This window comes from Lepus europaeus, chromosome 1, assembly GCF_033115175.1.
Source record: "Lepus europaeus isolate LE1 chromosome 1, mLepTim1.pri, whole genome shotgun sequence".
In the NCBI taxonomy this organism is placed as follows: Eukaryota; Metazoa; Chordata; class Mammalia; order Lagomorpha; family Leporidae; genus Lepus; species Lepus europaeus.
Genome location: NC_084827.1, coordinates 81,234,956 through 81,247,428, shown reverse-complemented (window position 1 = coordinate 81,247,428; position 12,473 = coordinate 81,234,956). Strand labels below are relative to the sequence as shown.

Below are 12,473 nucleotides of genomic sequence, written 5' to 3'. Positions count from 1 at the left end.
CATCTGCTAGTTCACTCCACAACGGCTGGAACTGAGCCGATCTGAAGCCAGGAGCTTCTTCTAAGACTCCCACGTGGGTGCAGGGGCCCAAGCACTTGGGCCATCCTCCACTGCCCTCCCAGGTCACAGCAGAGAGCTGGATTGGAAGTGGAGCAACTGGGACATGAACCCGCTCCCATATGGGATGCTGGCACTGCATCCGATATGTAGTCAAGAAAACAAAGAATCACAATGTGTGACACAGTTTGGGCTTAGGACCTGGACCTCACAGCAGGAACCACCTCTCAAAGTTCCATACAACCTCCCAATATTTGCCACACTATATACCAAGTCCCCAACTCTTGAGAACATACTCTAGCCACATCCAATCATAGCTATGAATAATTATTTTGTTCTCTTTACTACATCTAAATAATAATAATAATTCCTATATATTGGCTGAATACAGTTTTTTATTGATCTTGATTTTGTTCAATTCTACTAGCTTTTTTAGCAATATAGATCTATCATAGTTTAAGTGTAATAATATAATTCCTTCATAGCTTAAGCATTGTGGCACATAGGCACTATGTATTTATTTATTTATTTATTTATTTTAGACAGGCAGAGTTAGACAGTGAGAGAGAGAGAGAGAGAAAGAAAGAAAAGTCTTCCTTTTTCTGTTGGTTCACCCCACAAATGGTCGCTAGGGCCGGCGCGCTATGCCGCCCCCAAGCCAGGAGCCAGGTGCTTCCTCCTGGTCTTCCATGTGGGTACAGGGCCCAAGCACTTGGGCCATCCTCCACTGCACTCCTGGGCCACAGCAGAGAGCTGGCCTGGAAGAGGAGCAACCGGGACAGAACCGGCGCCCCAACTGGGACTAGAACGCTTTGTGCCGGTGCTGCAGGCGGAGGATTAGCCTAGTGAGCCGCAGCACCGGCCCATAGGCACTATTAACACAGTAGATGTTAATAAGTTTTATTAGGCCAAAATTAATAGATTCTGATAGAGAACTTGGGGCCTAAATATGACAAATGGCTTGTTTACATTCACAGAGGTGTGTTCTATATTTGTAGGCAAAATTGTCATTCTTTTTTTAAGCCAGCATATGCTTACTCACTCATTTGGGTTTTAATTAGCCTCATCTGTTAAACCATATTTAGCCATCATCTACAACTCAGCTTGCTCACTTGTCTCAAATGACTTTCTACCTTTTTATAAATAGCTACTTGTAAAAACTTTTTATGGGGCTGATATTGTGGCACAGTGGGTTAAAGCCCTACATACAACTCAGGCATCCCATATGGGTGTTTATTCAAGTCCTGGCTGCTCCCCTTCTGATCCACTTCCAGGCTAATGGGCCTGGAAAAGCAGTGGAAGGCCTGAGTGCATGGGCCCCTGCACCCATGTGGGAGACATGCATGGTGTAACTGGCTCCAGGCTTAGGCTTAGCCCAGCCCCAGCCATTATGGCCATTTGGGGAGTGAACTAGCAGATCAAAGAACTCTCTCTCTCTCTTTCTCTCTCTTTCTCTCTTTCTCTCTCTCTCTCCCTCACCCTCCCTCCCTCCCTTTCACCCATAACTGCCTTTCAAGTAAATAAATGAAGTACAAAAATTTTTATAATGTGATTAATTATAAAATAGTTAACCCATAGCATCATAAAAAATTAAATACCTTGTACAATGATTTCTCATATCAAAAAATACATTGTCATGATAATTCCATGAGTTAATTATTCACTATTTCTAAAATTGTGATGCTATCATTGTTAACATGAGTTTTACAGCAGCAGTATTTCAAAAATGTAAATGCTGCTGGTACATTTTAAATTTCACTCCATACTTTACTCACTCAAATCAAATTTTTGATAACTTGTCTTCTGAGTTTTATATTTTTCTTCTACCTAAATACTCAGACATGGAGATGTTTGCTCAGGATTTTACTCTTTAACAATTTGCAGTCTTCTCTAAAGAACTACTTTGAATATTCCTATTTTTAGTAATAAATTATGAAATGCTAATTTTCTTAGATATGCTTTCCTGATAAAAATTTATCAGTTCTAATCAGAGTTTTGCACACATTTTTCCCTAGTGAATATTTAATTGGCATACCTGGATTCAATGTTTGCCTACTTTATTAAACTCAGTTCTGAATTTGGAAGATATATTTAGTACTGCACAATAAGTCTATTAAAATATCTTAGGATGTATAAACTATTTAAGGATTATAAAAAATTCTAAAATTTATTTTTCTGCTTCCTGGTTTACTGTTTCAAAGACAAGAATCACAAAATCCTAAGCAAATTTATGCAACTCAACTTGTGCCCTTTGCCTGCTAAAGAGTATTAGATGGAAAATTGAATCTCCCTTGATTCTATGGTTTTATTGGAAGAGAAAGGCCATCATTGGTCTTGTTAATACACTTAAGGATCTCAACTCATTTTCAGAAAACCTTCCAAATACTGGTTCCTTAATTAAATGTATATAAGCAGTGGTGCTTTAGCAATGTCTTAAGCTGAGACACCTTGGCCGTTGTTTTGTTTCTTATTTGTCCAAAGTTGATTGTTCCTAATAATTAATAGATCTCATTGATGATTCAGTTTTCCCTTCAAGTGTGAGAACAATCACCAATGGATTAAGGGACTAATATCCAACTTGGACTGGAATGGGGCCTAAGAATGACACCTGGACTATGAATATTTTGTTCAGATCACAGGGAGGAGACTGCCTGGTGTCTGGTGGCATCGTGTGCATTTCCTGAGTCTGCTCCTCTTGCTGCTGCAGGATGTTTTCATTCTTTTTTTTCTTTTTTTTCTTTTCTTTTTTTTTTTTTTTTTTTTTTTTGACAGGCAGAGTGGACAGTGAGAGAGAGAGACAGAGAGAAAGGTCTTTCTTTCTGTTGGTTCACCCTCCAATGGACACCGCGGCCAGCGCGCTGCGGCCAGCACACTGCGGCCAGCACACTGCGCTGATCCGAAGGCAGGAGCCAGGTGCTTCTCCTGGTCTCCCATGCGGGTGCAGGGCCCAAACACTTGGGCCATCCTCCACTGCCTTCCCGGGCCATAGCAGAGAGCTGGCCTGGAAGAGGGGCAACCGGGACAGAATCCGGTGCCCTGACGGGGACTAGAACCCAGTGTGCCGGCGCCGCAAGGCGGAGGATTAGCCTATTGAGCCGTGGCTCCGGCCAGGATGCTTGCATTCAGATGGGTGGTAGGTCCTGAGATAACCAGAAATGGGGCATTTTCAATTCTACATCCAGATAAAGAAAAAGGAATAGTAGAAATATTGAAAATTGCTTTGTAGATTTCTTTTCCTGAGTTAATAAATGAAGTATTGAATACAAAAAAGTGCTTATTATCTAGAGTTAGTCCTATTTAGATTTGAAAGGCTGTTCTCCCACCTATTTGTGATCTTCATAAATTGCTTAAGCTCTCTATGCCTTATTCTACTCACCTAATAAAAAGAGAATGGTATCATTTATAGCACATGTGCCTATTATGTAGTGGATACCTAAATAGAATATTCATTATTATAATGGTTATTTCCACCATTTCAGTCCAACTGTGTCTTGTTGGCCGTGGTAGTAGGAGGGCACTGTGGGAGTGTGAAGAGGGAACGTGGATATCATTTCCAGCCTGATTTAGCATCACTGCCTCAGCTTAAAGGTAACCAAAGAGTATCTTGGAAAAATAGGCAGTGATTAAGGGGGGGAGGGTAAAACTGTTAGCCTAAAGAAGAGCTCCATGTCCTTCGTATTCTACCTGATGTTTTTGTTTTTCTTTTTATTTTGTCATCTTGAGACAAAGACCCATCAAAAGTTTATAAAATGTCATTGATTGCAGTTCCTAGACATTTTACATTCCAAATATGTATTGAAATAACCCATAAACCTCTTTGCAGCATGTTAGTTAGCAGAATTCATACAACCTATTCTTCTGGTACACAACAACGTTCAAAGTGGAATGTGAATTGCACTGAAGGGGGCTTCAGTTATGGAATTCTCAGGATTTGCAGATACAATGTTTCTATTATTCTTTGTGGAAGCAATACAATCGTACTTTAATTTATTGTTTTTTTTGTGTGTGTGTTTGTGTATATGTACCCCTAAATTATCAAGGACTTACTTAAACTATGAATATTAAGACCAATCTACACAGATGAAGGTCCAGATCAAAATCCATTAAAGTATTAGTGTACATTCATGTAAGTGTATAATTTACATTCCCCTTTCTAACCATTCTGTGGTACCCATTAAAGGCTCTCCAAGTTTCCCATTATACTTAGTGACTGTCTTCTGCTCCTATTTAGCTGCTATTATTTAGTTTGGTTTTCTTCTCTTTAATTTTCACAGTTCAGTAAGTATTACAATGTGAATAGGCCAGTTGCAAATATCAGTTAATAGTTTAGTGTCTTGGCAATTACTTTTCAATCAAAGAAAAATACTTGGGAAGGAATTTAAACATAGTTAGAGATTGTATAGATATATGACTCCCCTTGAATATTCATATACCTATGTCTGTGCCCATATATGCACACATTTTTATGTGGTCTTTTAAAGGAAGAAGTATTTCCTTATATTTCTGTGTGCATGAAAAAGCAAGATTGAGAGAGAAAGAGTGCAATAATGATCTCCCTTGAAAATTATTTCATTTCTGTTGTAGAAAATAGCCATTCACTTATTCGTTAGTTCCCATTTACCTAATTACCATATGAATACTCTATAATTGTATGTTCATCATTGTCCTTTCTATTGCATGATTATGTTTGGTGCTACTAGGTAGTTCTTAGTGTAATTATCCTACAGAGGTTATAACAATTTTTATATTGTGAATATAAAGGGTTATGGTATAATTTCATGGTAATCTCTACTTTCTTAGCACAGATTAATTACATTTTATTATTACTCCTTATTATGATATGCAGAACATCTCAATTGCTATGCCGTTCATGTCAGTAAAATACTCAGAATTTATGTGATAGAACATTCCATAGGGAGAAAGATTTTGTTGGCAATAATATTTGTAGGCCTTTACCACAGTGGCCATTCAGATCAATTCGGCTCCTTTTTTCATCTCTTAACCTTACAATAAGGCTGTCAGTTCTCTGAAAGTGAATGCTTTGCTCTGTATTCAGCGGCACTTTCTGCAGCTCCCACAATGCAATGGGATACATGCATGCTCTCAGCAAGTAACCAATCATGGGTCCACCACTTCCATTTTATCTTCATAATAAAATTACTCTGATTGCTTACATGGAGATTGACTACGTTTTTCTATTAGCATTAGTTTTCTATAAATTCAGACTACTCCTACATAATGCCTACTGATCACTCTAGCTAGAATCTTCTGTCTTTACTCTTCAATCGCTCTCTTTGTTTAATCCCTTTTTTATTCCATATCTAAACAAAAGAATCCTTTATTACCTATGCTTTCTTTCTAACTTATCTTCTTTTGGTCAAATTTTTATTTTTAAAAGTTATCTTTGATTGTCAGTAACTATTAAGATATTTAAATTTGTGAGGAAAGTAGTCACTGTTTCTGTGTGAAAGGGAGTTGTGGGGTGAGGTGGGGGACATCTGAATCACAAAACAGAACACAACCCCTTTCCTGTACGCCTTGATGCTAACCAACCACCAATATCACTATCCTTTGTTTTTTAAAGGAATTATTAAATTGTTCTTTATATTCTTTCTATGGCTTCAGTAACATTTAGCTTAGCAAAGCTCAACTATGAAAATAACCCAGAAGACTATAAAGGTAAGTTCATATAAATAATTGATACTCATAGTGATAAATGAGTCATTAATAAGCTTATCAGTATATGTTGTATAAGATTGTGTGTATCCATACATTAGAAAGAATACCTTGAAAATGGCTTTAAAGCATTTTTGATGACTTAAGTGATAACCCTCCATAGGACAACTACTTTTCTTGTTGAAGGGATAAGAAAAGGGCCCTGCCAGTGGCTCCTAATGTCTCTGCTCATTGCAGAGCTTATAGGGTTGGGAGCAAAACTCTTAAAATCTGAGAGAATAATTGCACACCAAAGAAGCCTTCTCATACACTGTTTTTCAAACTTTGCTAAATTAGTAAACCAAGTTCTGCTGGGTATGGAAGTACTAAGGAAAAGTTCCTTTTGTGACTTAAATAGCTGAAGTGATCCTCAGAATTTAAATATGAGTGGGTAGTAATTAATCTACCACAGTAGAGAGAGAGGAGAAACTGATGAAAATAGAGCATGTATTTATACAGTTTTACATAGACACTTCTGACTAAAATCGGGTTATTGCTGAGAGAGATTGAAGTGCCATAGCTGTGATGTATGAAGCACTACAGTCATGATGTCGAGACAATAGAGAACCTGGACTTCCTTTGTATCACCCAATTTAGAAGCCACAGAAATCAACATTATATTTTTCACACTCTTTCCTGGGCTTGTATAGTAGATGTCATGATAGCACTTGAAATAATAGAGTGCACATGAAGGAACTGTTTTCTGATTTGCAAGTTTGCAATCCAATGTTATGTGGTACCTTAAATTGTGGATAAGTTTCTTATTAAGGTCTGATGTTCACTGTGTTCAGGAGTCTTAGAGTTGGAAAAAAGTTAGTGCCTTTAACATGAAAGGAGGGAGGGGAGAAAAGGTTAGGAGGGATGAAGAGGGAGGGCCAAGGAGAAAGAATGAAGATTAAATGAAGAAAGGATAATCACTGGAATCCTAAAAAGTGCAGAAAACAAACCACCCACACGAGTAACTCAGCGGCTTCCACATGCTTTAAACCTTAAGCCAAATAGCAGGAGATGATCAGAAAATTGTCATAGAAAGGCACTGAAAAGTAATTCTGCCAAATCAGCAGTGTAATAACAACTCTCTGCCTCTGAACTTCGACTCAGCATGGAATACTAAGTATGTGAACTGGGAAGAGTTCCATGTCTCTCTATCTGAATATCAGTGAAGAAAGAATTCAGAGATTGCTGTCTTGTTTAGAGGGGAAAAGTGGCATAGCTTAACAATATGCTATTAAGAATTTCTCTTCAAGTGGAGATTCTAGTATTTGTGTAGTTCATAATTTTATCAAAAATAAACATTTACGTTACATTCTTGGGATTGTGTATTTGTGCCTTGAGGTCAATCAGCTGCACTGAATAATGTGCATCTGACATTCTATAAAAAATACTGTAGCAATACAGAGTAAATAATTCCCTTTAAGGAATAAAATATAGACTTAATTCTTTTCAAAAATAATGTCTACAAAGAAAAGATAAGGAAATGTAAAGTTTATATGCCAGGTTTGTCTAGTTTACCATGTGTAAATGTATTGAAATATTGCACCTGTACTTCACAAAAATATGTGAGTATTGCATCTTAAAATAAAAATGTAAGAAAACATAATTTAAAAATAAAAAGTGTCTATAATGAGAAAATTATTTAGCCTAGTTAGCAAAATAAGCTAGAATTCCTAAATTATTCTAGTGTAGCTTATACTCTTTTAAATAAAAAAAATTCCATTGAAATAGTATATACATGGAAATCTATAAAGTTTCAGAAGTTATTGGCAGGTATACACAATATAAACCAACATTCAGGTCAAGAGAATACATTAGCTGCACCCCCATACTTCCCAATATTCCTTATCATTTTCCCCAAAGGTAGCTCCTTCATGACTTCTAAAACCATAGATTAGTTTTTCCTTTTAAACATCATATAATTTTAAATGCAGTATATATTTGTATGGCCAACTTCTTCTCTCAACAGTATTTTTGTGAGACACATCCATATTGTTGCTTAGCATTATAATGTTTTCATTTTGTATGTGTGTGTGTGTGTATGTGTAGCACTTCATTGTATTAGTGAACCACAGTTCATCCATTCGTTTTGTGTTGTTGCTGGGACTATTTTCAGTTCTGAGCTATTTCTAAAAGGTTTGCTATGCTTGTTGGATACATATTTCTAATGCACTGGTGCATGCTTTCTCTTGGGCACATACTAGAGTGAACATGCTGGGTCAAAGGTATACAGGTATTCAAAACTAGTAGAAACTTCCAGTTATTTTCCAAATTGGTTGAACAATATTCACTGCACTCCTAGTGTATTGGATTTTCTGCTGTTGTTTGGTGAATATGTAACTGTATTTCATTAACTAATTAAATTACATTTCTTTGATTACAAGGAGTTATGTATGTTTTCATATTCTTTTGGTCTTAGTCCAAGGCAGTGTTAATTTATGTATCAAAACTATTTATTATCAGAATTACTTGCCCTTTAACTCTTTATGGTAAAGGCAAACTCTTCATTCTTTGTGACAGTGTAGTACTGGGCTGTGTGAACCTTCAAGATGTTAACACAAAGTTTTCTGGTTTTCCAGGTCCATCATTGGTATGGTTAAAGGAAAATTCCATGACATTTGAAATTAAAATTATATTTTAATTATGGCTGTCAGTGTTAGTCAAGAAATAAACTATTTCAGTCAAATAAATCCATTTACAACTATTCGACAATGTAGTCCATTTGCAATCCAGTGAAATTCTCTCCAGATCTCAAATTCTCCTTTGAGTCCTGTACTCAATGAATCCCACTGTAGTATGTCACAAGTTCAATAAGTAGAAAGTTTTTTATTGTGTCCAATGGGTATCACTTGGGCCCCATCCTAAACCTGTGTGTTGGGAGGCCCCCTGCTTGATTTTAATGAATTATGGCACCCTCTGATAAATGACTCAAGGTCAGTAGCCTTCTGTGTTCCATCAAGCAGCCAAACCAGGACCAACATTTGCAATTCTAGAACAATTGTGGGCTCTCTTTCAATGTGAGGAAAACAGCAAACTGTTTATTGGAAGTTGTTCTTCAGAGAAGAAAGAGATGTTAATACACTCTTCATGGATGAAGACAGAATTTGTGTCATGTACACTGTGTCTGGTCACTCCTAGAACCACTAAAATTGGACATCATTGTGCACAGATACTAGTTATAACTTAAGTTTTAGACCACCAAATCTCTCACTTTTGAAAGTGCTACTTTTCTTGAAGATGTTAAATAGGATTAAACATTGAATTTCAATGAGGGTACTGAGAATAATGCAACAATGAGTACAAGAATGCTTGAAATAAATTTCCATAGTTACGAAGCCAGCCTGTCAATAAATTTAATTTATGTCTGATTTAATAAAAGGCTAGGTAAACATACAGACATGAGAATTATAAATTATATTTTAATTTTCCTCACCCACTATCATTGTCATATAAAAGTTAAAGTTTATAAATTGTGATTTTTATCTCAGCTAATCTCATTTAACACTGCCTCACAATTAGATAGCTAGAAGGAAATTGCTGCTCCTAAAGAGAAAGTCTGGGATCAATTTAATCAGCTCTTGTTTATTTATCTTATGAATTTTAATGTTGTAAATATACTAAATTATGATATATTTATATAAACACACATATAGACCTGTCTGCTTTTCAAAAGATCGAAGAAGAATGCCTACATTTGAAATGAGAGTGTCTGTTATATTACTAAATTGCCTTTTTTTAATTATACGTGTTCAAGAGATAGAGAACTATTTGGGGAATAAGTTTCCTTTGTAGTTTAGAAAACTGTGATGCTCTAATTGATCATAATGATAGGATTAAGTGTCAAAGGGATCACATAAACAACACTAGCGTCTGCTTATACTAACTGATAGAATTAAAAAGGAGAGAAGGATCCAACATGGGAAGCAGGATGCACAGCAGACTCATAGAATGTCCTAAACAGCACTCTGGCTGCAGAATCAGCCCTTAAGGCATTCAGATTTGGCTGAAGAGCCCATGAGAGTTTCTCAGGCATGGAAAGCCAAGACACTCTGGCAAAAAAAAAAAAAAAAAAAAAAAAAAAAAAAAAAAAAAAAAAAAACCTAAATGAAAGATTTCTGTGAGTGAGATCCCAGCGGAAAGAACGGGCCATCAAAGAAGGAGGTACCTTTCTCTGAAGGGAGGAGAGAACTTCCAATTTTGATTATGGCCTTGTCTAAATAAGGTCAGAGTTTGTGAACTCAAGAGGCTTCCATAGTCTTGGCAGCTCATGACAAGAGCCCAGGATGATTACTGACGCCATAAGCAAGAGTGCCAATTGTTAAGTCAACAAAAGGAGTCACTGTGCACTTACTCCCCATGTAGGATCTCTGTCCTTAATGTGTTTATATTGTGAATTAATGGTAAAACTACTACTAAAACAGTACTCCATACTTTGTGTGTCTGTGTGGGTGCAAACTGTTGAAATTTTTACTTAGCATATACTAAATTGATCTTCTGTATATAAAGATAACTGAAAATGAATCTTGATGAAGAATGGGATGGGAGAGGGAGTGGGAGATGGGATGGTTGTGGGTGGGAGGGAGGTTATGGGGAGAAAAGCCACTATAATCCAGAAGTTGTACTTTGGAAATTTAAATAGAAGTTTAAAAAAAACTGTGATGCTCAATCAGAAACATCTTTTAAAATAAAAGGCTCAGAGCACAGGGAGACTTTCCCTTTCACTGACAGGATGTTGAGCTCTTACCTTGGTGCGGCAGGGTGGAGTGGACAATAGCCCAGATTGCTGCTATCACTTCCCACCCACATTGGAGCAGCTAGCTTTGCTCTTGGCATTCTGTGAGAGGCAAATCTTCTTTCTTTCTTACCTGCTAATGGATTTGGAAAATAAGTGGTTGTGTTTGGCACCTGTGCAAGGAGGCTTCTTTCTGCAGCACCCAAAGCCATTGCAGAAGAGTTCTCTACCCAAACCACACATTGCATTGATCTTAAGAAAAGAGCTTTGAAGAGGAGCTATACATGACATCTAATTGAATTTGAGCATTTCTGCTTATTTTGAATTGCAGTTGCATTGTTCTTTACAGGGTTAATCTGCTGCTTGGGACATCCACATCCATACTGGAGTGCTTGGTCGCAGAGTCCTATATACTGCACTTCTGATCCAGCTTCCTGCTAATGTATTTGGGAGGCAGAGAATGACAGCCCAAACACTTGGGTTCTGCCACCCTCACAAGAAACCCAGATGGAGATCCTGGCTCCTGGCTTCCCCACAACCTGTTTGATACAGGCATTTGGGAAACTAATTAGCAAATGGAACATTATCTGTCTTTCTCTCCATTGTTTGCCTTTCAAATAAATAAAACGTCTTTTTTTTTTTTTGATTTAACAATTGACACTCTTTTTTTAAAAAACTTTTATTTAGTAAATATAATTTCCAAAGTACAGTTTATGGATTACAATGGCTCCCCCCCCCCCCATAGCTTCCCTCCCACCCTCAACCCTCCCATCTCTTGCTCCCTCTCCCATTCCATTCACATCAAGATTCATTTTCAATTATCTTTATATACAGAAGATCGATTTAGTATATATTAAGTAAAAAAAAAATCTTTTTTAAAGAATAAAACTTAGAAATTTGAATTTATCAGCTTGCCTTATATCAATATAATTTCTCTTCTTATAGCCAGATGAAATGAGAACTAACTCAAACAAAAAAGAAAAATCAAGTGAATAATTAGAAAATGCCAGCGTGTGTATAATTAAAAACTGCTTTTGGAAATTAACTTATTTATTGATTGATAATTTTAATAGTAAGTGAAATGGTAACATTTATTATGGCTGGAAAAACATTTTGTAATATAATTTTGATTTTTGGTGTGCATTCTTCCTAGATGTGTGTCACCACTATTGTGTGAATTCTGAATCATGTACCATCAGGGATGATGGAAGTGTTGAATGTGTCTGTCCAGCACGCTATGAAGGACCAAAGTGTGAGGTTGACAAGTGTATAAGGTGCCATGGGGGGCACTGCATTATAAATAAAGACAATGAAGATATATTTTGCAAGTAAGTGAACGTCCAGTTTAATATATAAAAATATTTGAAACAAAGGAAATAGAGGTTCAGCAATAAATGGCAAAAACCATGTAAATTATTACAATTGTGTATGTTTATTTAGCAACCATTGTGCTTTTTGTGGCTATAGATAAACTGAAATTTATTTTGATTGACCAAAACTTATTCAACACCTGTCATCAACATCTGTGGAACATGAAAATCCATTGTGTACTGATATGGCCAAATTATTTCCTCTAGAATATTCCTAAAAATAAGCGAGAAATTATGAAATACAGTACACTTTCAAAAAGCTGTATGCACTATTTTTCATTGAGAATTTTATGTAGTTAGTGAGTTGATCTTTATGTTGTTACAAATTGATCCTTTGAGGATGGAGCCAGAAACTTGTCTAATGGAAGTGACATTAAATTTTTTCTTCATTTGCTGTGAACATTATGACCCCAAATAAATAGGAGAAGGAATAATGTGATCTGGGAAATAACTACACAAAAATGTCCAACTTCCACTTTTATAACATTTTCTTTTGCCACTTGACTTTAAGTGAATATAAAACAGCAGACTGTGCCTAAAGGGTAATACCACTCAGTTCCTAGCATTAAACAAATTTATGTCACTGAAGTTAAAGAGCAATTCTC

At 36.4% G+C, this 12,473-nt stretch overlaps 1 protein-coding gene across 1 annotated transcript in view; it reads left to right on the top strand.

The window, feature by feature from the left end:
- LRP1B (LDL receptor related protein 1B) overlaps positions 1-12,473 on the top strand; it is a 2,136,850-nt gene that overhangs the window by 2,081,518 nt on the left and 42,859 nt on the right. The window contains exon 85 of the mRNA XM_062186250.1: positions 11,652-11,826. Within this exon, the coding sequence (XP_062042234.1) occupies positions 11,652-11,826 (175 nt within the window). The remainder of the gene's footprint in view (positions 1-11,651; positions 11,827-12,473) is intronic.